The sequence below is a fragment of the Lissotriton vulgaris genome, chromosome 12 (genome assembly GCF_964263255.1).
Source record: "Lissotriton vulgaris chromosome 12, aLisVul1.2, whole genome shotgun sequence".
NCBI classification, from domain to species: domain Eukaryota; kingdom Metazoa; phylum Chordata; class Amphibia; order Caudata; family Salamandridae; genus Lissotriton; species Lissotriton vulgaris.
This window is the reverse complement of record NC_141700.1, coordinates 402,603,717-402,629,951: the sequence shown is the minus strand read 5'-3', so window position 1 is coordinate 402,629,951 and position 26,235 is coordinate 402,603,717. Positions and strand designations below refer to the sequence as shown.

At 45.1% G+C, this 26,235-nt stretch overlaps 1 protein-coding gene across 1 annotated transcript in view; it reads right to left on the bottom strand.

The window, feature by feature from the left end:
- Positions 1-452: 452 nt before the first annotated feature.
- LOC147674099 (uncharacterized) overlaps positions 453-26,235 on the bottom strand; it is a 94,956-nt gene continuing 69,173 nt past the window's right edge. The window contains exons 4-6 of the mRNA XM_086945562.1: positions 3,457-3,558; positions 2,220-2,351; positions 453-889 (exon numbers count right to left, since the gene is read on the bottom strand). Coding sequence (XP_086801688.1) covers positions 453-889; positions 2,220-2,351; positions 3,457-3,558 — 671 coding nt within the window. The remainder of the gene's footprint in view (positions 890-2,219; positions 2,352-3,456; positions 3,559-26,235) is intronic.

Genomic DNA, 26,235 nt, shown 5'->3' with positions numbered 1-26,235 from the left:
CTGCCACTGTGTCACACCACTAGTACCACCGCTATGAGGAAATTTTATCCGCCCAGGATTGCCAACCTTATTTGCTGTTTCCCGTGGAGCCAGCCCTGGGCCTAGCCCTACTTGCAAACAGAAATTACAGGTAAGATAGGCGTTTGGTTGGAGGTAGTATAATGGAGTATTAGGAGAGACGAGAGATTTGATTGACGGTAGTACTACTAAAGTCCTAGGACTATTCAGGAAAACAAACTTACTGTTATGTTAAACCCCCACCCACCAGACTCAAAAGCAGTAAAAAACAGGTATGGTCAGATAAAGTTTCAAAAAGTATATTTTTATAGCCCTAACAAAAGAATCTCCCGCAAGACCCTCCCTAACCCCAACGATTGTCCTTCAAAAGTCCCCAAAAATCACAACTCCCAATTCCCATCCCCCAAAAGTCTCTAAAAAAGGGGCAAGGGACACTATGGCAGGGTGCTGTTGGAATTAGCAGCCAGGGCATCATGCTCCTTGCGGAGGGTGGCAAGTTCGAAGCGGAGGCCCTCCACCACGTTCTTATAATTATGGACCTCCTGCTCCAGGTAGGACAGTCTGAGGGATAAGCGGCGCCGGTGTGCCTTGCAAATCCTGTGAGGGGCAGCTGCTTTCTTTGCTGCTGGGCGGTGGTGTTTGGCTTTGGTAGCCCGGCTCCGTACCGCTGGAGCACTGCGCTGGCTGGCAGCCCGCACGGAGGAGGATGCAGCTGTCCCAGTGGACGTTGTTGTTGTTCCAGACTGCGTCTCCTCCTCCTCCAGGGCCACCAGCCGCCGATATTCAGCAACAGTGGCATCCAGCCTCCGTTGCCGGGCCATTCGAGCCAGCTCCTTCCTCCTTGATGGTGTCTTGGATTTGGAAGGAGCAACTACATGAAAAAAGAAAGACATAGTCTGTAACCAATGCTCCTTAAGATTAACACAAAATGATTGAGCAGAAAGTTGTCACAGTACAAGTAGCAAATTGAAAGCACAGTGCATAACTATTGAGGACAGTATCTATGTAACCTCCGACTTCTTCATCCTTGCTCTAACATTAGTGGGAGTTTAAGGAACAAATTCTACGAGCACTATGGACTTCTATTACAGTCGACTATGACAGTACACCACTCTTCTTCTTCTTCTTCTCTCTTGTTTAGGAAAATTGGTACGTTATCCTATGCAAGCCGGCATAATGCCAGCGCAGTGAACTTGCACCCGAGAAAAACAGACGCACACCATGGTGAGTGAGACAGACTTGCGTTACTGTACCGGTCCAGTACATGCAGGTGGTGAAGCTCTTACTTTTCTATTACGGGTGGCACTGAGAATACTCTGTTAAAAGGGCTACTGCTTAATTAATTTAGCTTTCACCCTACAGTGCAAATGAGTATTAGAAAAGGAAAATGAAGAAGCTAAATTATCTGATTATCTATCACTTCACATGGGATGTATTTGATGACATATGGGATGACTTTAGGTGCTTTGCTTATTATTGAGTGAACAGTGATACCCCCACACATGAATGACGTACTACTACTAAACTAAAGTTATTAAGGGAGGTAGGGAGTGTCCACCGTAATAACTGGATATATGCTGTGCTTGCAGTTGCAATACAAACTACTGCTACTATTCATGGTAGTCTTTGGACAACGTTACAACTTCTTTTCCTTGCCTTTCCTACACTGGAACGGACGTGCGGGTGCGGTGTTACATGCTCTTCAAAGTAACACTTAGTTCATCCAGTGACCGTCTACTCTCTCTAGATTCACATATGCTATCTAAGAGTCAGATAGTACCATGAATGATCCAGGCATCCATCCATTCAAAGTATATTGCACACATACAGTTTCTGTCTCACCCACCCAGGCTGTTCTCCTTCCACCCATCCTTGCTTCATCATTCACCCAGCCATGCACCATACCATTTTCTTACCTTCCCAGCCACCTCGGGGACCAAGCAAACACATATCATTCTTCTTTGTCAGTCATCATTACATTTCTCGTGCTTCCACACTTACTTACACCCTTCTTTCGCTTTTCGTTCATCCCATCCATCAAGTTCACCTCAGATCTGATTGGGATTCTTCTCGCCAAAAACTTCACAGCTAAGTCGAAGTACATTTAGAGGAGGCTACTACCTGCTTTTTTTATAATACACCCGTGCAGAAAGCACACTCTGCAGTCCTCAATCTCAATGACTAAGGAATGTATAGCTTACCTCTGCCCGCCACCACCGTTTGAACCCTCACAGGCATGTCCTTTTCCGGCACTTGCACCGCCTCCTCCCCAGAGTTGTCCTCCTCGTCCAATGCCACCACCTCCGCGCTGGCCCCGTCTCCAGATGTTCCACCTACAAAGTACATTTAATAATGTTAGAATACACCACTCACTACTATATAATATTTGGTCTAGGAGGAAGAAAGAAATGTGAAAAAAAGTGTACAATTTAATAATTTTTGACTGTGTACTCTAGAGTAAAAATGTCCCTTTTTCCAGGGAAGGCTGTTGTCTTGCTGCACTTTTTGGCACAACTGATGAATGTTTGCTTTTTACTTTTTAACACGCACCACTTTTTCTCCTAACAGACAGAACCTTGACTTCTAAGAACACGAGCAGGATCAAGTTCAAACCAGGTGAGAGCTCGGCTCGACCACAAGAAATGTGTCCAATTAATCGTCAGCACTAAGCACTTTTCCATTTTCAGTTACACGTTCACTTTTATGACAAACTTGAATTTAATAAATGTGTTTACTTTTAATAAAGCTTTTAAACTTAAATAGACTCTGTGGTTTTTGGTCCTCCAGACTAGAGTGGATGAGCTAAAGGTTTTCGAATTTTTGCAAGCATGAGTCCGTGCCTCTGCCATCAGTGACTTTGGGAGCTAAATGACTCTGCCACACTATCTAGTCAGTAAGGAGATTGGGGGTTCAACTACAAAGTCTGTTATCACTGAGGTATGTGGAAAGTCTAACAGTTACAGCACCTATTATAATTGATAAGCTAAGCGATGCATTATTTAGTGTCCATAGTTCTGTTTGTGCAGATTTGTCCCTGCAACAGTAGTAGAATGGATTGTCCTCCTATCCAAACCAAAAGTAAAGTAGTATCTTATTATTTCTTGGTGGTGGTCATTCACCTTTTTATTGTTGGCAATGGTCAAAGCATAAACATTTAGAATACTTGAAAAGACATTATGGACAATCCCAGGGGACTACACTCAGTGCATAGAGCTATTGCTGACTAGAATGGGAGTCCAATGGAAATGCCAAATGTGCAATCTTAGTTAGCTACACAGACAGACTAATAAGAATAATCTAGTAATACCACACGGAGTCATAGTCGAGGCAGGATAAGAATTTAGATCCTGTCTACAAGAAGATCAAAGACGATTTAGAAAAAATCGAATGAGGAACGCTAGGAAAAAATAAGTACTCTACATTAAAATTAAAACTTACTGGGGCCAGCAAAGGAGCCCTCGACTGCCCGGTCCTGGCCTGCATCGACAACAGCACCCTCCTCCTCCTCCTCCTGTGTCCTCCTCTTGCCCCTGGGGGAAGCTGATGTACAACATGAAAGAAAGAAAAACAGAAAACATGGATGATATTTCTCAACCAAATCAAACATTTAAAAAAGAACTAACAAAGTAACAAAATATTTTTGCGAAATAGCAAATAGGGAACGACTCCACGGGATATATTATTGACCAATCTCATGTGGTCGACTACGTCATTACTTTAGTATTGCTTGATTTGCGGACCGTCGAATTGGAAACTACCCTATGTAACTCACTAAACAAAGTCCTAAAAAGGTTTGCCTAGGATTGGCAGGCAGCAGTCCGCAGCACGCAAAGTGACAGCCAAAGTCCATCGTGATTGAAGATCAGCGACAACACTAAAGTTTCCTACTACATTCACCAGTCATTAAAATACTCAAACTATTAATCCACCACCACTATTTCTTCTTATCGCCATGTGTACAAAGGAAGGACTGGAATTGAGTCTGTAGGGGCTGATTTATAAGGCCCTTGCGGCTCTTTTGCTCCATTGTTGCGTGACTTTTGTGACGCAGCAACAGCACAAAAGAGGCGCAATGGTGCGGCGTATATTAACAACGTGACGCATCTGGGAGATGCATCACGTTGTAAAGCCCTGCGCCAATAGGGGTGTTCCGGCGCAAGGGAGGGCGTTCCTGCGCAGGAACGCATCCTAAAAGTGGCTGAGGGAAATCTACAAGATTTCAATCAGTCACTTTGAGGACAATGATGCGTGACTCAAACCCTGCGCCTGCTTGAAGCAGACGTACGGCTTGACGCAGCATTGGGGAGATAGGGCACCCCAGAGAATTGATGGAGCTGCACCATCGTTGCGACGCAACTCCAGCAATGCGCCACCTTTACGGCACAGATGCGTAACGCTTTGGTGACGTTTTGGGCCCATGGCGCGCCGCATTGTAAATACGGCGCACCATGGGTGATGGTGGCGTGACGCACAATTACTGGCGCATCCCTGCAACTTTGCAGGGATGCGCCGGTAATTAAAAATCTGAACCTTAGTGTGTAGCATTGCGCAGTTCTTTCAACTACACTCATACATAATTTCACAGGCCAATGAAATGAACACAAAATCTAAAACAAATAAGCATAGTAGCAACACTACTGAGAAGGAGAGCAGTGTACCTGAAATGCACAGAAGATTTTGAAATAAAATGTACCTACAATGTAATGAGCAGCATTATTGCTCTTGGTAAAAAACAAAAATTTGCAATATAATAACACAGCAGGAGAAAACATAGTAGTAAAGACATAGCTACTACTACTCACCAAGCCCGGGGATCTCAAGGCCAAGGAGGTCGAGCAGATCTCGCTCACGGGTCAGGACATCCGTCCAGCGGTGGGTGGCCTGGTTGTAGGTGCGCCAGACCCGAGAGTGGTGGTAAATGGCCTGGCACACCTTCTCCCACCGCTTCCGGCGCTCCCGGGCCCCGTACCCGGCACTGATCTTGCCGCCTCCCATGATGGTCCTGGGGAGGCGGCGCTGAACATAAAAAATGAGTTGGGCCACCTCCTCCGGGGTAAAGATCTCCCGTGGCATCACTAGCTCCCCCCTCAAACGCCCGCACGGGAGCCGGGCACGGGGTGCGGGACCCTTCCCCTTCTCGGGATGCTTCCCGGCTCCCTTCACCATGGTCTGGGCGGAAAGGAATAAAGAAAATAGAATAGGGAAGAGAAGAAAAGAAAAGAGTTTACAAAAGTAGTTTAAAATTAACCAAAAGTAGCAGTAAACACAAAAATATAGGGCTAGAAAAATAGAGGGATAGATAATAAGTAAAATAGATAAAAAAAAACTTCAAACAAGCAAAGGATGGCAGAGATTGACAGAGGATACAAAGACCATGCCCAGAACCATAGCAATGAATGAGAAACAAGATGGCCGCGCCCGTTCACGACCGCGCGGGTAAGTTCGCGCAAGATTTTCCTTGCGAACACGCGCGAGACTGTACTGGCAAGCCGCGGACTTTGCGAGATTACACTTCGCGCCCGGAAACGGAAATACGTCAGGCAAACAAGATGGCTGCGCCCTTGAACGACCGCGAGGGTAACTTCGCGTCTTGCGCTACGAGCGGCTCGCAAAAACGCACAAAACCTTGCCAACTAACACGCCGCAAAAAAAACAAATTGCATATTCGCACAAATTTGCGGCTTCCGAATCCGATCTTGCGCGTGTTCGCACCCCGCGAACCCCGCGAAATTGCAGAAAAACGAGTTTTTCAAAAGTGAAAGCACTCGGCAGGGGCAAGAGTTCAAACTCATCATTAGTAACAATTCCCGGTAGTGCTTCCTGACTGGGGCCCCTCCAGAATTCAGTTGCTAGTTGCAACAATTGTATGACCCTGCTCTGACCCTCACAGCAGGCTCATACAATAGCTACAAGTAGGCCACAAAGAAGGTCCTGGGGAAAAAAAATGCACTGCAACAGAAAGCAAAATTACAGATAAGGAAGCAGGTGCCAGACTTGAATTTTAAAACAGTGACACATTAATAAACTAACCCCAAATTAATTCATCTCAGTTGAAGCAGGGCTGGTGTGCTTGCTTTTCCCCCCCATAATCTACAGTAATGATGAACCAGAGGGTGGCATTGATGTAACAGAGGGTTGCAGTGGTGAAACAGAGGGTGCTGGGAACCTGTGATGATGAACCAGACGTAGAAACAACATAATTCGCGACCGTTGCGCGACGAAATGTAAGTTCGCAATTGCGAACTGGTACGAAACCCTCGCGAACTGGCAGAAATCCTTGCGAACACAAAAAAAAAAAAAAATCCGCAAATTCGCAAGAATTCGCGGATTTTGCGGATTGCGAGTTCGCAAATCCGCAAAATTCGCGAACGCGAGATTCGCAAAATTCGCCCATGCTTACAACTAAGACAATAGACCGGCACCGCAAGATGTGCCTCGAGCGGGGCCATCTGCCTTACAGTGTCATCCCCCTCATCATAAAGACACCTTCAAAGAAAACATGTCTTCCGCAAGAGTCTTCGGGAATCCCAGGGTCGCGAAGCGGACAACGTCCGTTCGCTGGCTACTTGAGGGCAAGAGACAAAATGGATGCCGTATCTAAGATGGAACCCGTGGGTTCAGATGAAGAAACCCACGAAACAGACGAACCGTTTAGGCTAGCACAGCGAAAACGCGTACACCCACTAAACTCGTCATTTGCGGTTCATAGATACCGAACTCGACCATATTCGTGCGAGTCGAAAACATCACTTACGATTGTCACAGAACCTCAGATGCTCCTTTTGCCCTCATGTAGGCAAGCACTAGTCGGAACTCGGAATCATAATCGATCTCGATATTCATCAGACCATCTAGATGCTGCTGCAACATAACTCTATCCATCAGAGTCCCTTTGGTAACAGGCGGCTGTCTTATACACGCTGTAGCACAGAGGCCACATAAGGCAGGACCACACTGTACACAAAGGCAACACGTGAACAGAAATGCTACAACAACTCCAATGATCATCAGAATCTTCCAACCCCAGGTCGACATTAGGCCCCAAAACCACCCAAGAAGCGTCCAATCCCCTACGTCCACGTGTATGGATTCAGAGATCTTGTGCAACTTTGAGATGGCTTGATAGACAGTCGGAGCGTTGTCTGGAATGAATATACAACAACTCGAATGGATCACCTTACATACTCCACCTCGATCTGCTAGAACAACGTCTAAAACCATACTGTTTTGCAACGTCATAAGCCTATCCGCCTGAAGCTCTGCCGTAATGTTGCCAAGGGCACTGGCAGTGATATTAGCAGTCGATTCCACCACTCGAGTCAACTGTCTCAGGTTCCTACTATTAACCATAGGCCCCCAAAACGGAAAGAAACCCTTGAAAAAGTCTCCTGCCTCTTGACCGGCAGTGTCCTCTTTGCTAATCACGCCCCTCACAACTCTAGTCTTGTGGTAATCTGTGGCAACGGTAAACGTCGGAGGCAAACAAGTTTGCAATATAACATGTGCCCGCGAAGTCCAGGGGCAACCATGTATACGCACGGTCGTAGCAGACAAAGTACGTACCCTTGGCAGTCAGGAGAACAGGGGAAGAGAGCATTGGTAAGACATATGTCTCAGAGCAAGCACTCTCTCCAAGATGAGCTCTCGGGCTTCGGCCAAGGCCTTTCAAGTAGAAGTTACCAAGGTGGGGTACGACCCATATTGGAGATGAACTTCTAAGCTGTCTATCGCCTACGAGCGCACTATACTCAACCTCACTCAGATCCCTATAAGCTCGCACCTCTTCCTCTGGGATGAGCGAAGGCTCATATATATCCCTATCTAAATCAGCAATCGCTATTACCAAAGACTTATGGTACGGGCCGGGACCAAAGTGTGGGGGACGTGGCTCTTGATCGGGGTAGGAATCTAGTGCACTTCGAAACATTGTTTGGAATGCTCGAGCTGAACCCTGGGAACTGTAAGGAAGGACCAAGTACGGAATTCCCTTATCCGTGGTATGTGGCATTAACCCACACACCCAACAATTGGTAGTGTTCACCACTAACTGATGCTGATGAAGGAGCTGAACGAAGGAATTGTTCATGAATTCCGCACGTCTAACCTGCTCGTGTTGGGGTAGGATGTGGAAGGAATGGGGAGAAACAGTGGAGGTAGGTTTAGGTTCAGAAGTATGGGTAAGTGAAACAGAAGGCAAGAAGAACTGTATCATGTAATACACCCCACCCGCCAATAACGAGGAAACAGTTAAAAACAGAAGGAACACCTGAAACATGAAGCATTTTGTACGAGTAATTTGTTGCAGTTTGAATCTTTGGGCCTGAGCTTTTTCCAAATCCAACAGCTTTGAGAAAGCCATCCTCTAAAACCGTCCGCAACGTTTTTGATTCACTTCGTTCTGTGTAGTAGTAGTCAATCCCCAGGATTTCCCAGGAACCGACGGTCTCCGACCTAGTGTCAAGACCTACTAACCAGAAGGAAGTACCCGCGCGGCCCTCCGGCTCACCCGGATGTAAGGTATTTTAATTTACAAATATATACAAAATCTCCTAGCTGTGGAAGCAAAAACACATGTGGAAGAAACTCAATATTACGAAAATCACAGTTATACGAGTGTGTTCAGACTGAATGGGGGCAATGGGGTAACGTAGATATCAAGGGACAAAGCAAGAATTTATTAGTCTTTGATATTGGATCGCAGAAAATATCGCTTCTCCCAGGATGTGTCTGTTCATCAAACAATGGATCCGATGAGGGGACAGAGTTCTGTTGATCAGTCAATTGTTCAGATCTTGAGTTTTGTGATGACAAATGTTCAACAATGTCGTTCTGCTGCACTGAGGATTCTCCGACAGGCTGAGCGTCGCTAAAAGGAACGAAGGTCGGCAATGTTTCTGTTTCAGACGAGGCAATGCCCTTCCTCACCCACGAGTCTGCTGATAAAGGTATAGGTACCTTATTAGTATGAGTGGCATGCACCCAGTTTTTCCGTCCTTCCAAACGAACAGCAGTTCTTGTGGCAAGGAGCACCTGGTAGGGTCCAGTGAAGCGGGGTTCAAGATTACGCTTCCGTCCAAAGTTGCGTGTTACCACCCAGTCTCCAGGCTGGAGCTGGTCGCCTGGACCCTCCGTCTGCGTCGGCAGTGCTTCAAAGACCTGTTGATGAATTAACCTCAGTTTAGCAGTGAGATCATGAAGATAATCGATCAACATTGGGTACTCAAGATCAGAAAACACACTCGGTCTAGGGACCCCCCAAACATTAGCAGGACGGCCGAACACTATTTCGTAGGGACTGAGCCCTACTCGGGAGTGTACAGTCGCCCTTGTTGACAAAAGAGCTAGAGGCAAAGCGTCAGGCCACGAGAGACCAGTCGTAGCCTGAATCTTTGCTAACTTTAATTTAAGGGTGCCATTATACCCTTCAACCAAACCTGCTGACTGGGGATGATTGGCGCTATGGAATTTTTGAGTAATTCCAAGGCCCCTACATACACTCTTCATCACACTCCCCACAAACTCACTTCCGTTATCAGACCATACAATCCGTGGCATTCCATACCGAGGAAAGTATTCCTTCAGTAGGATTTTCGCAGTGGACAGAGCAGTGTTATCTTTGAGAGGGTAGGCTTCAATCCATCGGGAGAATGCGCAAACCACAACTAAAACGTATTTCAGGTTATTGCATCTCTCCATATGGATGAAGTCTAGCTGAATCACCTCAAAGGGGCATGAAGGGGGAGCAAAATGGCCAGGAGGTGTAGGGGTTCCTTTACCAGGATTGTACATCATACATATCATGCAATTCTTAACCAATCTCTCAGCACATTTAGTAATACTGTCATTCTTCCACACAGGGGACAACAATTTGCAGATACCTTTCGCACTAATATGTGCTAAACCGTGTGCCATCGTCACGACAGCTAGCACATACGCATCCGGCAACATCCATCTCTTATGTTCCGACAGATCAATCCAACAGCCATTCGCATCCAACTTTCCCGTACTCTCTTTCCACTTCGTCTTTTCAGTCTCAGTGGCCTCGTTCTGAATCGCTTTCACACTCTCGATAGTGTCCTCACACATACCAGTCTCTGTAGGCCACCTAACCGAACTCGTCACATACATTCTAGTGCTAAGATTCCGGGCAGTCTCCTTAGCAGTCTCGTCTGCAAACGCATTACCACGACCAACATCATCAGTCACTTTACGGTGCGCACTACATTTAACAATCGCCACCTGCTTAGGCAATGTAAGTGCATCCAAAAGATCATTCACAAGCTGTCCATGCTGAATCTTAGTGCCATGCGACGTCATAAAACCTCTCTCTCTCCACAACCGTCCAAAACTATGTGCGACGCCAAAAGCATATTGGCTGTCGGTAAACACATTCACCCGTTTCCCTTTCGACAACACACACGCTCTAGTCAAAGCAATCAGCTCTGCCGCCTGAGCAGAATTCTGATTCAATCTCGCAGTTTCCACAACAGTATTCAATGTTACCACAGCATACGCAGTCGTCACATCACCATTCGGCAACTTAAAACACGACCCATCCACATACAGGGTCCCATCGGGATCTTCCAAAGGAGTATTTTTCAGGTCCTCACGACCTTTTGTTTCCTCCTCAGTCCGTAAGTAGCAGTCATGAGGTGCTACATCTGATTCCATACTAATTGGCAACAAAGTCGCCGGGTTCAAGACATTGCAACGCTTTATTTGAATGTGACTTGCCAAAAGCGTCAACTCGTACCCAGACAACCTTGCACTCGTCAGGTGTTGAGTTTTCGTACGATTCAAGAGAGTATCAACTGCATGCGGAACCAACACCGTAAGCATATTATCCATGACCAATCCTGCAGATTGTCGGATGGACACCGCAGCTGCGGCCGTTGCGCTCAAACAACTCGGCAATGCTCTAGCTACCGGGTCCAAGGTCGAGGAAAAATATGCACATGGACGCTGCTTACCGCCGAATTGTTGCGTCAAAACACTCAACGCACAACCTTCCCTCTCGTGAACGTATAGTGTAAACGGCTTACTGTAGTCAGGGGTACCTAACACAGGAGCCGAACACAACGCGTCACGCAGTTCAGAAAAACTTTTCTGACATTCTTCCGTCTATGGCAAAGGAGTTGGAACATCCTTGCACGTCAAAGCTACCAATGGTTTCGCTAGCAATGAAAAATTTGGAATCCATTTCCTGCAGTATGACGTGATACCTAAAAAGGCACGCACATCTCTCTGGGTCGTTGGCACAGTCATTCGAGCAATCGCTGCAATTCTCTCTGGGGTCAACCTTCTTCCCTCCTTTGACAATAAGTGACCTAGATAGGTTACTTCTTGGCAACAATATTGCAGCTTAGAAGGTGACACCTTGTGATGTAAGTCACAGAGATGCTGCAACAACGACAACGTAGCAATTTTGCAAATGTCTTGAGTATCTGCAGCCACCAATAGGTCATCGACGTATTGGATCAAGGCCGCACCGGCCGGCAACACAAACGCATCAAGTTGGCCTTTCAAGGCTTGACTGTATATCGATGGACTCTCACAGTAGCCCTGAGGAGCACGTTTAAACCTAAAGTTGCGGCCACCAAGAGAGAAACCGAAAAGGTCTCTACTCTCCTCAGCAATCGGAATGCTGAAGAACTCATTCTTCAGATTGATCACCGAAAACCAAGATGCAGAAGCTGGAATCAGAGTCAGTAGAGCCGTAATGTCAGGCACCACATGGAACTGAGGAATAACAATTTTATTCACCTCCCGTAAATCGATGACAAAACGATAAACAGGAGGCTTTGATGGATCAGTACGCTTCAGAATAGGCAGCACAGGACTATTGCACACGTTTCCCCTAGTCTCCTCGATGACGTCTTTCTCAATCAAATCGTAGATGATTGCTAACAATGCTCGCTCTCCATCAAGGGAGATACGATACTGGGGAATACGAGGCAATCGCACATTAGATTTCAAGTGAACAACATAAGTGAAGATATTGGGACCTGTTGCCCACAAAGATGCAGGAAGCGAACTCAATTCCGGTGGAAGCTTATCGAGAGACAAGTACATTGGAGAGATAACTCTCTCACCCAAAGTAAGCTTCACTCCCACAGGAGAACAATACAAAGTCGCATACAGACGTTTAAGCAAATCCACGCCCAAGAGATTTTCCCCACAACCAGTGGTCAAAATCAGAGGAGCTTGCAGCTCACGAGGCCCAATTGTAAGGGGCAAAGGGTGCGAAACTGGATTGCTAACAGGGGCGCCAGAGAATCCAACGGAAACATTTGTTAAGCCAGACAAAGGTGCGCCAGGGAGTTTCGAATGCATGATTGAACTTTTCGCTGCACCAGTGTCCAACAGAAAAGGCTCAACGACGCCCGAGGTGGCAACTGCGACGTAAGGCCCTCTCTGATCAACCGGAACTGATACTACTCCCTCTCCTTGTCTATGGCTGTCCTAGTAATTACCGTCGTCAGTGCCCTGATCGACGTAATAATCGTCTACATTGTACTGCGCAGATCTTCCTTGCGACGATCCACGCTGATCAAAACAATTATTGGAATCTGACGAGTTATCTGAACGATCATTTTGAGCACCTCGGCCTCTACCACGTGATGCCTGATGCGGACCACTACGACCTCCTCTAGATGAACTACCACTATTTCGATCACGTAAAACTGGACAATCGAATTTCAAATGACCCTCACCCCTACAATAAGCACACTGATTGTACCCCAACGAAGATCTCTGCGAAGAGGAGTCATTTCGTGATTGTGACCTATTTGACTGAGACTGTGATCTATTTCGCTGTTGCGAGTCATTCTGATTCGAACGCGGAGGATACGCTTGTTGCAACAACACTTTAGTTTTGAGCTCTTTTGTCTTTTTATCGGCACGATCATTCTCCTCTTTCTCCCTATTTTCATAATATTGTGCCGTAGCCAATATTTGGGCAGAAGTAGAAACAGCCCACGCACTCTCAGAATTTCTTAATTTGTTGCTTAAGTCCGGCAACAAGTTAGAGACAAATTTGTCCACAAACAACCTCTGACCTCCCTCGGTACCCATATCCTGACCACTATGATCGATGAATGCCTCCTCAAATCTCGTAAAGAAATCAGAGACACTCTCGTCCTTCTTTTGTTTGCAAGCGGACAACTTGTCCCAATTCACCTTCATAGCTGGCATAAGCGTTTTCATAAGGGTAATAATTCTCTGAGGGAGATTAGCAATCAGTTGTTCAGGTTTAGCCCCGCCAACTTGCAAGGCATCCGCCGCAATAAGAGCAGCCCAATCACCACCTAATTCGTTTACATGATTTTCCTGACGAATCTTCGCCCATACCGGTTGTGGTACGACATTACCAAACAACATGTCAATGTCGGCAAGGTTCATAACCGCAGCATCCACAAGCTGCGACAATTCTTTATAGTACCCTGCAGGATTTTTGCGAGGGTCTGGCAAAGATTGCTTCACTTGTAAAACTTCCGATCGTTTCCACGGAAGGTGTATCCACACCCTCTGGAAGAATGGGGGAATAATGGGATTAGCATTAGGATTGCCAGGCATCCACACCGGTGGTACTTCGCACATGGGATACTGACCAGGCGCTCCTAGCGGTCCCTCAATGTCTTCTACAAACAATGCTCGAGGCATTATAGAGGGACGAAAAGACAACAACTGCTCGACAGCACGTCGAACATTGGTGCCTACTAACATTCCGCTCGCAAACTGAAGCTGAAGATTAGTTAAAGCAGTCAATACATCGTCAGATGCATCAGCCGATATTTGGTCCCGTAAAAGCTTGCACATTTCTTCAAACACGAACCTTTGTGTCGGTACATTGAATTGACAAAACGTATCAAGCACCACACGTGGAGGATTTCTAATGGGGTATTTCATCCAACCCATCGCCATATTATACAATGTGTCACGTTCCCTACTACCGGGAAGCTGACTACGTCTTTGTGGACCATCCGAACCAGCGGACTCAAGAATAGGTCCAAGAGAATTAAAGGAGTTAGCTGCAACAGAAGGAGTACAGCGTCGAACAGATGGAGAAGAAGAGTAACACAATGGGTTAACAAGGGAAGTGTCGGAAACAGAAGGGACAGCGGGAGTAAGTAGAACAGCAGAAGCAGCGGGAGCAGGAGTATGAGGAAGTACAAGCGGAGGAGCAGTAGGGACAGAAGCAGGCAAGGGAGCAGGAACAGATGGAAGAACGGGTACAGGTTGAGGAACAGGTTGGGGAGCAGGTACAGGAACAGGGACAGGGGGAACCACTGGAGCTGCGGCACCCTGTGCGTACGGAGGTGGTGATTTTAAGAGATAGGACAGCAGGGGGTCCTCTACTGATTCATCCTTCTTATCCGTACCCGTCGGTAAAGCGGGATAACACTTATCTATAGTCATACGCTGCAATCTATCGAAAACTTCCTTTTCCTTTTCCTCCTTATCTCGCTGGAACTGCTCTGCATTCTTTACCGTTGTAACAATTCCTTCTCTCTTATTACGTTTAATCTGTTTGATTTCTCTCTGCTTGGCTTCTTTGCGCCACAACCGAAAGGAATCAAACATGGCCGGCCTTGCTTTCCTTTGGAACAATTTAGCTTCAAGATTATCTAAAATCGGGGTCTCAAAACTACCATGGGGTGGCCAACTGACCACACCATCCTTTTTAGTATATCGAACCCAACACTCATTGAATGTAATTGGACCTAATCCGTGTTTACTGTACAATTCGTAAGTTGGAGTTCCAACCGGAGGTATCGGACACGAGTCCTCCAATCGGGAATCCGCACCACATTTTCTAAAACAACTGAACAAAGTACTACGGCCAGGCATCTTGCACACCAGCCGAGTTTCACAAACTTCAAGGGTTATAGGATTTACAACGTCCCTGTAAAAAAGCAAAAACCCTCGGTTTTTGGCGACTGCAGACGTCAAATATCACAACAAAGAACCAAGTACTAAGAACCACAAATGCAATGGAACCATGCAACAACTAAGCACCCACAACTAAGGACTCTGGGAGCGACCCACAAATACTTAACTCAAAGATCGATGGCGTCACCAGGAAGGCCCGTCAATCGTCTCGCTGTACCAAGGTCTACGCCAGGCGCCAAAACAGGTCTACAGTCAGGGCAGCAGTCAGTCACAGCCGTCAGGAGGCGGGAATCTTCACAGGAAAAGTCGTCGGGCCACTTGTTTCGACAACAGGATCGATGAAGCGGGGTGCACCTTCCCCCGGAGATTTCACACGAAGTTCCTCACGATCGTCGGGCTTGGACCGGTACCACTGATGCAGCCCCACGTTGGGCGCCAACTGAAGGACTGGGTTTTTCTAAGACCCAGCGGTGCCAGGGATAACACCTAAAACCTTCGTGGGTAACCTGTTCCGGCGTACAAATGACAGAGACACGGGACACTTCCTTCGGCGTCAAAGATTCGAGGTTTATTACTGCAGGGAAAACAGAAGTCACAAGAAGTACAACAAGTGTAGGTTCGTGGAGCCTGATTCGAATTGTATCTGTGGATCGCTCCTTTTATACAATTTTCATGCATAGGATAACACAGTACACAAAGGTTTACAACTTGGTTCCCATCGTAAAGACCATAAGGGATTGCTTTCATGTATTCAGGGCCCGGAACATAAGTACAGTGGCGTTTAGTAGTTCCCAACTGTAAAAGCACCTTTTCCCACCATTAGTACATTCCAATCAGTAGTAAACGAATCAAGGAAGAGACGGAAACAGGTGCAGAGGAAGGCAGAAACAGTGAGCAGAACGAAAAGGGGGTAAAAGGGGTGGTATCGGGAAACACGAGCTGCAGGTACCAAAGGGACGTGCCTAATGAGATGCACAACTAAGACAATAGACCGGCACGGCAAGATGTGCCTCAAGCGGGGCCATCTGCCTTACAGTGTCATCCCCCTCATCATAAAGACACCTTCAAAGAAAACGTGTCTTCCGCAAGAGTCTTTGGGAATCCCAGGGTCACGAAGCGGACAACGTCCGTTCGCTGGCTACTTGAGGGCAAGAGACAAAATGGATGCCGTATCTAAGATGGAACCCGTGGGTTCAGATGAAGAAACCCACGAAACAGACGAACGGTTTAGGCTAGCACAGCGAAAACGCGTACACCCACTAAACTCGCCATTTGCGGTTCATAGATACCGAACTCGACCATATTCGTGCGAGTCGAAAACATCACTTACAATTGTCACAGAACCTCACCACCCACAAAAGCAGCTTATAAAGTGTGTTTCAGGATTGCCATTGCAGAGCCTATTTGCAGTCAAGGACTGCCATGTTGACTTGGCAAGTGCACCCACTTGCCAGTCCCTAAACCTTTGCTTTTCTTCATATCAGACATCTATATGGTAGGCCCAAGGGCAGGGTGCATTTTAAGGATTGGGTAGGACATGCCCTGGTGTGTGTGGCATGTCCTAACAGTGAATTACAGCCATTTTTGTTTTTCACCATTGCAAGGCTACCTGTTCACCATTGGCCATAATGGGCAGTTTGATTATTACATCTTATAATCCAAACTGACTCAGGGAACTAGGTAGAAATTCGAGTTTAGTATGCCTGAACTCAGAATGATACATAAAATACATCTTTTAGTGAGGTTGGTTTTAACATTCTGTGTTTAAAAATACCACTTTTAGAAAGTAGGTATTTTCCTGCCTAACTATCTAAGCCTGCCTCTGCTAGGTTGTTTATTCCTTGTCTGGAGTTTGAGTGACAGGGGCTGGGGGATTCCAGGAGACAGAATGAGTCAGCAAAGTGCTGAATAGAGAGATCTGCATCTAGATGGGTGGGAGGAGTTGCACCTGGGGCCTGAATGGTGCTGGGCCTTCCCTCCACAATGCTGGCTCCACCTCCTGTGGTGTGTCTGATGTCCCTGGCCTACAGAAGGAGTCCTGTCAACAAAGTGCTCCAGGACTGACCAGAACGGGTTTGGACTTGGCAGAGACAAACCTTGTGCCAAGGAGAAGAACCAAGGAAGCTGCAGGAGTTTGGACTGCCCATCTGCCAGTGTACTGTTTGCTGGGTTGGCCTGCAGTGGGTTCTTTATTGCCAAGGAAAGGAGAAGGGACTTTTACAGAACCTTCATCATCTTGCAGAATATTTCTCCAAGGGCTTGAACTTGTGCTTGCCTCCTGCTGAAGTCTCAGGAACAAAAAACTTCACCACCAGCTCCCCTCTGAATTTTCTTGCTGTGAATTTTGTCTGCAGAACCTTTCACTGTATTGTTGTGTATAATAACAAATGCTTATCACACTGCCTCTGTGATAAGCCTGTCTGCTAGTGCCAAGCTATCAAGGGGGTGAGCAGGGGTTATCCAGTAGTGTATTCCCCTTTCCCTGACTTAGAAGCAAGGGTCCCTATTTGGTCAAAGTTGGACACCATTTCCAACTAGGGAGCCCCAGTTCTAACAAATGGGATAACCCTACTTGCTTTAGCAGGATTATCTATGTGTCCTACTGCAACAATGCCACAGTTCCCCTCTCTGCCTAAATCCTAGATGGTTTAACCCTTCTACCCTTGTGCAGGGCCTGTGTGTAGTCCAGGGCATAGTTCGCTAAGTTTAAAAAAAAGTCTGCGAAGTCCCATGAGTTGCAGAGCGCAGTGCAACGGTTAGATACTCCACCAGAGCTGCAGCTCGTGTTCGCAAATGTACCTTTCGCAATCGCAAACTTACCATTCGCGAGCGGGGAAAAAACTACGTTGCACATCGCGAAGTGGAGATTTATGCACTCCGTGAAGTGTTTCTTATTGGAATATAGCATTTTTAAATTTAAAAGTGAAACCATGAGTTTCTCTATGGAGCATTCAGCGTTACAGTGGAAATAAATAGGTGATAGTAATTGTAAGAACATGTTTAACATTAGCATTCTACATGTCCAACTATTAACTTCCATCCACACTTCTTATGGGTTACAAGGCCTACTTAAGGGGGATTTATATATATTTAAAAGGATGGTGTAGACCCGTCAAACATTTATATTTTCATAGGTCACATTGTGGATTTTAAACTGCTACAGTGAGGCTAGAATAGTAGGCCTGAAGCCATGTTTTCACTACCTTTGTAGTGGATGGCACAATGGGTGCTGCAGTCCACTAATGGTGTAACTGCAACAAATGATGAACGGAATGCTGAATGATTCAAACATTCTCCCCCAGTCAAGAGATCTGTGTTAAATCTGGTGTTCTTTTGCCCACTACGCCACCCTAGTTGGGACCCAGCCATATCTAAATCAGTCTTGACCCTGTGCCTCATGGGAACATTCCAGACTGAACTGCCAACCCAGGTCCTCCCTTGACTGGAAACAAGCATCCTGGGACCGGTGTCAGGGTATGTCACTCTTCATCAGACAGGCTAGCTTAAGTCCAGAGGTACAGTGAGCAAGGAACCCACATCTGGGTATACCCATCTCACTTAGGGGAAAAAGTGTAACTGCAACAAATGATGGACGAAATGCTGAATGTTCAAACATTCTCCCCAGTCAAGAAATCTGGGTAAAACCCATTGTTTTTTTGCCCACTATGCCATCCCAATTTGGACACAGCAATATGCAAATCAGTCTTGATCCTGTGCCTCATGGGAACAGTCCAGGCTGAACTGCCAAGCCAGGTCCTCCCTAGACCAGAAACAAGCATCCTAGGACCGGTTTCAGGGTATGTCACCCGTACTCAGCTGGGCTTGCTTGAATCCAATGGGACAGTGAGCAAGGGTCGACGCCTGGGTATACCCATCCCACTTAGGGCAAAAAGTGTAACTACAACAAATGATGGACGGAATGCTGAATGATTCAAACATTCTCTGCCAGTCAAGAGATCTGGGTCAAATTCATTGTTCTTTTGCCCCCTACGCCAACCCAGTGTGGAGCCAGTCATATGCAAATCAGTCTTGACCCTGTGCCTCATGGAAACAGTCCAGACCGAACTGCCAAGCCAGGTCCTCCCTAGACCAGAAACAAGCATCCTAGGACCGGTTTCAGGGTATGTCACCCGTACTCAGCTGGGCTTGCTTGAATCCAATGGGACAGTGAGCAAGGGTCGACGCCTGGGTATACCCATCCCACTTAGGGCAAAAAGTGTAACTACAACAAATGATGGACGGAATGCTGAATGATTCAAACATTCTCTGCCAGTCAAGAGATCTGGGTTAAATTCATTGTTCTTTTGCCCCCTACGCCAACCCAGTGTGGAGCCAGTCATATGCAAATCAGTCTTGACCCTGTGCCTCGTGGAAACAGTCCAGACCGAACTGCCAAGCCAGGTCCTCCATGGACCAGAAATAAGCATCCTGGGACTTGTTTCAGGGTATTTCACCCTTCATTAGCCAGGCTAGCTTGAATCCAGTGGCACAGGGAGCAAGGGACCCCGGTCTGGGTATACCAAATCCACTTAGGGCAAAAAGTGTAACTGCAACAAATGATGGACGGAATGCTGAATGATTCAAACATTCTCCCTCAGTTAAGAAACCGGTCCTAGAATGCTTGTTTCCAGCCCAGGGAGGACCTGGCCTGGCAGTTCTGGCTGGACCGTGAATGTATGACATTGTTTTGCATTCTATCGATCAATTGTTCTGTTTTTTGCAGTCTACTAATGGCATTTAACTCATACCATATATTAGGATGTTTAGGTAAGTTAAATATGGCACTTAAGGTTATGCCAACTTAACCATGTCACAGGGTACACAACAGGAACATTATTAATGGTTAGCAGGGGTAAAGATGGCAAAAAATGAGGTTCAGCAAAAGGTGAAAAATCCTTTGTGACCATGCAGAAAGCTAGCTTTTCTTCAATGGGAATTTGAATAAAGGCATCTGAAGGTAAAACTTTGCACTGTGAAAAAAGGTGAAGTGTCACATTTTTTCAATTTTGCCTGACTTTGCAAAGGCAAAGTTCTTCCCCCTTGGCCTTCATAACTGGGCAATTTTCTAGTCCATCATACACTGAAAACATGCCTTCCTACACTGTGGCTACTGCTGCAAAGACACCCATTTTTTGATAGTGTAAGAGGTTAATTCTAGTGGGGGTTAGAAGCCTTGTGGACTGTGCAGAGGAAAGTAAAGAAAGGGGCCTTGATTTCCTAACACATTTGGGAACAGTGAATGTAGGAGGAGTGGGGTATGGATGATGTCAAGTATGGAAGCTCTAATTGGTCTGCCTATGAAAAAGTTTTTTTTTTAAATGCATGAAAAATGTGCAGGTTGTTAAGTTTCACAAGTTTGCACATCTCTAAATTTAAGCTACAAAGTCAGTGTGTAACAACAAATAAAACATCTGTAACTTACGTAGCTCCATACAACTGACACTAGAAAATACATTAGATAACCTCATTCTTTCTAGGGGGCATTAGTTCATAATTTTCTTCATAAAAGACATAATTAGTTGTATTTAATCATTTACATAAATTGTTTACAGCAAACAATTCTTAGCAAAATCAATAAATAATTTGTATCCTTCAAAACACTATCTTATATTTAACCCAAAAAAATGAAAAGGTTTGGAAAAGACTGACTGCCTCCCTTTCTCAAGTTACAACAAAGCATTGTTATTTGAAAGGTTTGTTAAAATGTACATTTACAAGATACACAAGAAGATTAAATGCTATCAGTGCATTACAAAAGGCAAAGCAAACCTATTCACTAGGAGTGATGCTTCATGTAAAGTTGTGAAACAAAATCAAGAAACAAAAATGATTTCTTTTCTTTCATCTCCTTATACCACCACCCAGACTCCGTGGTCTAAGGCTGTGACACCTCCACCCACAGTACCTGGTGTAATCATTTGCTGAATATCTCTCTGTCCTCCATGATAACTGAGGGAGAAAGAAACAACCTTGTTCTGTGTGAAGCACTAAGGTGTAATCATAGGACATTCAGCATCTAGTGCACCAAGCCAGATAGGGGCTCCATCTTTTTCAACCATAGTTATTTTACAACTTAACTCTAATCCCTAAATGTAACTAATAGATCGTATCCATTCCTCTACTATTGGGGATTTGCAGTAACCCACATTTATACAGATTTCCCTCCTTGCAGATATCTAGGGGTACAACGCAGGGGAGCCCTCATTCCCCTATACGTTTTGATATATATGTTGATCCCTTTGCCCATCAGATTCGAAAGGACAATACTATCATTCCCTTTGAAGTAGCAGGTCTATCAACAAAATGAGCATTCCACGCAAATTATATTATTTCATAAACTCTGAATCCAATACATGTGGTTCCTAGATTAGAAGAACATGTGGGGAGTTTTGGAAAACTGTTGGGGTGTTTGGTTTTCAAGGAAAAGACAGAGATGATGTAACTTTATAAATAAATAAATAAATAAGGAGGAAAGGGACTCCTTCAATCAAAAACAGATTTAAAAGTTAGATTAGGTACTTAGGTGCCCTGTTTAGAAAGTTTCTTTATGAATTACCAACAGTGAATCCGACCACGGATGGCATCAAGATAGAGTCTCTTTTCAGAAGATGGGGCAGGTGCGATTCAGGATATATGGGGGGATCAACATTGTTGTTAAAATTCTGGTTCTCCCTAAACTAACATTCACGTTTAACGCCATACCTTCATCCTCTCCGGCAAGGCTCTACAAAGATTGCAGGAAGGTTAGCTGTTTTATATAGGCATCTAAGGATCCTAGAATTGCCTAGAAGAAATTAGGAGGGGGTGAATCAAGAGGAATTGGCCCTCCCCGTTTTTATGGTTTATTATTATGCCTTCCAATTTAAAAACTTTAGGCTCCTGGCTGGTAAACTGGATGACTTTTACATGGGTCTGCAGTTCAGGGCAATGGTACAACAGGTAGACCCGATGAACATTTTGTTTAAATTTGGAGATCCTAAACATTTCAAGTGCGTCTGATTGAAGGTGCTTCTGGCCACTCTAAGGGTCTGGGTATACAAAAGGAAAGTTTTGGGGATCTATTATTATGCTGATCCTGCACCAATTTGGTACTCTGCCGGTACACCCGATTGGCTTGAAAATACATTGAAAATACTCTTCAAGTTGGGAGCTTTCTCACATGGGGATATTTTAGTGAAGGAGATGCGTTTATCCCATGGCAGGAGTTTTCTGATCTGCCAGAGGGAAGGTTCTCCAAATTTGAACATTTGCAGTTGAAGTTCTGGTGGGCAGAACAAAACTTGTCAGAGGCAGGAGGTCCTGCTTTGGAGGCCATTTTTACATGGAAAAAGATCAACGGACATCTTAAGAAGGAAATCTCCCAATGGTACTGGACAACCATCAATGCACTAGACGAGAAGATTGGTACTCTGTACCAGCAATGGCGGGAGGAGGCCATATCAGGTGAGTATATTTGAGCCTTCTCTACTAAACAGTTTAAGCTCCACCACTTAAAAGAAATAATCTGATTACTGTCCAGAGGGCTTCTTGGTCATCCGTCAAGCTTGCTAAGCTCATGGCTGGGGATTTGGGGTGCAAGAAGTGTGGAGAGTAGAACGCAGATGATAGACAAATGTTTGTTACCTGCCAGGCATTGAGGTATTTTGGGGAGAAAGCAAGTCAGACTCTTACAGGAAGTGTAGGCCAGAACTTTAAGGTAAGCTGTGCCTTGATATTATTTGGATTGGATAGTTGTTTCTATCTCCAGTTTCATAAGGAGCAGTCATCACTAATATTTTTCCTAATCTTATTAACAAGGAGTGACATCTGTAAAAAGTGAGTTTCTGCACATCCCCCAACAGTAAAGAAACAAACCAAAATTGATACAATACCAGCATAATAGCAATTTAAAACGTGCCCAATTACCCCTCACACGATATGCTCATGAAATCAATAGTGAGCTCATACAGGAATTCTTACATTCAATCATTGTAAACACACCATTAATAGCCACTGAATGCAACCCCTTGCGTATATATCTTTTTGCCTTTGAAAATCTTATTTCTTTCTCAAAGAAAAATGTGTAGATATCTGACTCAATACCAAAACCAAAAAGTCCTTTCCTTTTTTTAATCAAACAAATGTTGACTTTTTACTCCTGTACTTTTAAAACACAGACTATTGTGCCTGATCTAGGAGAAAGGTTGCAAATCTGCTCTTGATAGTTACAACCCCTCCTGAGTGCAGATTCACACTGTTTCGGGAATTCACAATGTTTTCTAGAAGCAGGCCAGGATATCTCCACCACCGAGGTTTTTTAGGTTTTCTTCATGAAAAGCTTTGATACATTCTTTTCACACTTATACAAAGTCATGTCAGCTTGTGTGACTTTACAAGTACAATTATTTATGATGAAGAGCCATTGCCTTTTTAATTGCTTTCTATCTCCGGATAGAAACTATTTTCTTGTGAAAAAGCCCTTTTACTACACCTCTTCCATTTTGGTGTATTTTCCTTCCCACTCTGGAAAGGGACCCACTCATTCAACCTGCTGGTATAAATCACTAGCTAGTTTCAGGCTGAGAATGAGTTAGGGAGGAGTTTGAGAATACCCACACACAAACTACTTGTGGGTGATCCCAAATGTATGAATGACACATCTGGACCATCGATTTCCCCACCCTCATTCTTCAGTAGAAAACATTCATGCTCAATATAACACAAATAAGGGGAAATATTGTTCATGAGTCAAATTATTTACAAATCAAGACTGCCTTTTAATATCGCTGTGCACTGGTAAATCAAGCCACTTGCTTTCGTAAATCAGACTTACCTAAATACATAGGTCTCTGTGACCACAACTCAAATTCAAATATTACTGGTCACATCATGTGATCCTTCCAGTATCTGAGTTTAAATGAATACAGTATTGACTTTAAAAATGTAATCCACTTTCAGATCACTTTATGTATAAAGTGCTCAAAAGTTTAAATATTAATTAAGTTGGTCTGCCATCTTATCACCTTTTAACTAATAAGTATGGAAATAGTATTAGAGGATCAACTGCAAAAAGAACAGCTCTAGTGGTCTTGTTAAATCTCTGCCTATGTTAATACAATATATTTAAAAAGGTGGCTGAATTTCAAATTAAGGAGTGACAGGGCTACCTGACTAATCTGCCGGTCATTGTGTGGTGTATAGAGAGCAAGTGAGACAGTTTTGACAGATATTTATTCTTCCTTATAATGTTGTGTTCCCCAGTTGTTGCCTGATTTTGTCAGGCTATTTAAATTGTAAGAATGTAACACTCAAAAAATGGCACTAGAGTCTGAAGACTGTTCGGGAGACATCAGACCACATCAGAGGTAAAGAATCAGAGGTGCAAAATCTCATTAGAATACTGGTAAAATAACCATAGTGCATGGAAAATATGATGTCAATTTAGTAATATTCATGAATTGCTTGTACAAGAGACATCCGATGCAGTTGGAACCTCTTGAGTTGCAATCACTATATAGAAAGGGAGATCATGCATGAAAAACTTTCTAATATATATGATGGTATACAAATGACTATTTCCAGAAATAGAGGTGTTCATCAGGAACTGAAGCATTCATCATCAGTGTTTCTGGTATCAATAAACTGTGTCCTTCCATTCAGCCTCTGAAAAGGAAGGACATAAGCAGGAGACAGCAGAGCTTACATTTACCACTTATTTCTGAAAGGGAATGATCATTATCTTTTTATCATTCTTTTGTACCCGAGTAAAGATACAAAACGACATCGGAGAGTCAGGTATTTCAGACTTCTCTACTTCGATCAATGTCACCTCTAGGCTACCTTTTCTTTCCCTAGAATTCTCCAGGCCGACAGAATCAGAGTGTTGTCCAGAATTAGATGGTGACGGGCAACCTGGGGACTCAAGAGAAGGTTGTCGCAAGACGGGAGAAGTACTGGAAAATCCACTGACATTTCTAGAAGAGAAGGGAACCAAATCTGGGATTGCCAGAAGGGGGCCACAAGGACCAAAGAGGTCGACTGACGGCGTACCTGAGCAAGAACTCTGCTGATCATGAGGAAAGGAGGGAAGGCATAATTGAGATGGCGAGACCAGTCCTGGAGGAAGGCATCCGTTGCTAAGGCTAACGGATCCGGTCACCAACTGAAGAAGCGGGGCAACTGAGAGTTGTGGCGGGATGGAAAGAGATCTATGGAAAAAGGACCCCAAAGTTGAGATAGGGAAAGGAAGAGGGACGGAAGCAACTTCCAATCGCTGGAGTCTCGGTGAAAACGCGAATGCCAAACCGCTACTGAATTGAAATCTCCAGGAAGATATGCCGCTGTCAAGGAAAGTTGGTTTGACAGACAAAATTCCCAAAGACTTTTCGCCAGCTCCGCCAGAGCTTTGGACTTGGTACCGACTAGGTGGTTTATGTAACGGACCGCAGAAACATTGTCCATTCGAAGAAGAATGGAACAGCGGATCCTGTTTTTGGAGAGGCTATGGATCGCAAAGGAACTGGCAAGCATCTCTAAACAGTTGATGTGCAGTTTGGACTCATCTAGAGACCATGTACCTCCAGTCAATATTTGACCACACCGGGCGCCCCAACCCAACAGGCTGGCATCGGACTCTAACTGAAGATCTAGGGCCGAAGCGAAGATAGTTCGACTGTTCCACGCATCTAAATGGTCTGTCCACCATTGAAGTTCGTCACAGGACTCTGGATCCAGAGCGATAAGATCGGCGTGGGCCAGACCTTGGCGCAGGTGCTTGATTTTTAAGCGCTGAAGAGCGCGATAGTGAAGAGGGCCTGGGGAAATGGCCTGGATGGAAGAGGAAAGTAGACCGACGATCCCTGCCAAGGTGCGAAGAGAGATAAGAGATGTTACGAGGACCTTGGCGATCTCCGCCTTGATCGTTGAAACTTTGGCCTGAGGGAGAGGGAGAGAAGCTGCAGGGGAGTCTCTCAAGAACCCCAAGAATTCCATGGTCTGTGATGGGATAAGAGACGATTTGTCGTTGTTGATCAGAAAACCGAGATCCAGCAGAAGACTCTAGGTGACTTGTAGGTCGGATAAGAGAAGCTGTTTATCTGAATTCATGAGGAGAATGTCGTCCAGATATATGATGAGTCTGATGCTGAGTGACCGAAGGAAGGCCACAACAGGTTTGAGGAGTTTTGTAAAGCCCCAGGGTGCTGAAGAGAGACCGAAAGGAAGAGAAGTAAACCTGTACGTCACTCCCGACCACTGAAACTGCAGAAATTTTGAGTGGGAAGCGTGAATGGGAACAGTGAGGTAGGCATCCTGAAGGTCCAGATGGACCATCCAATCGTTGGGACG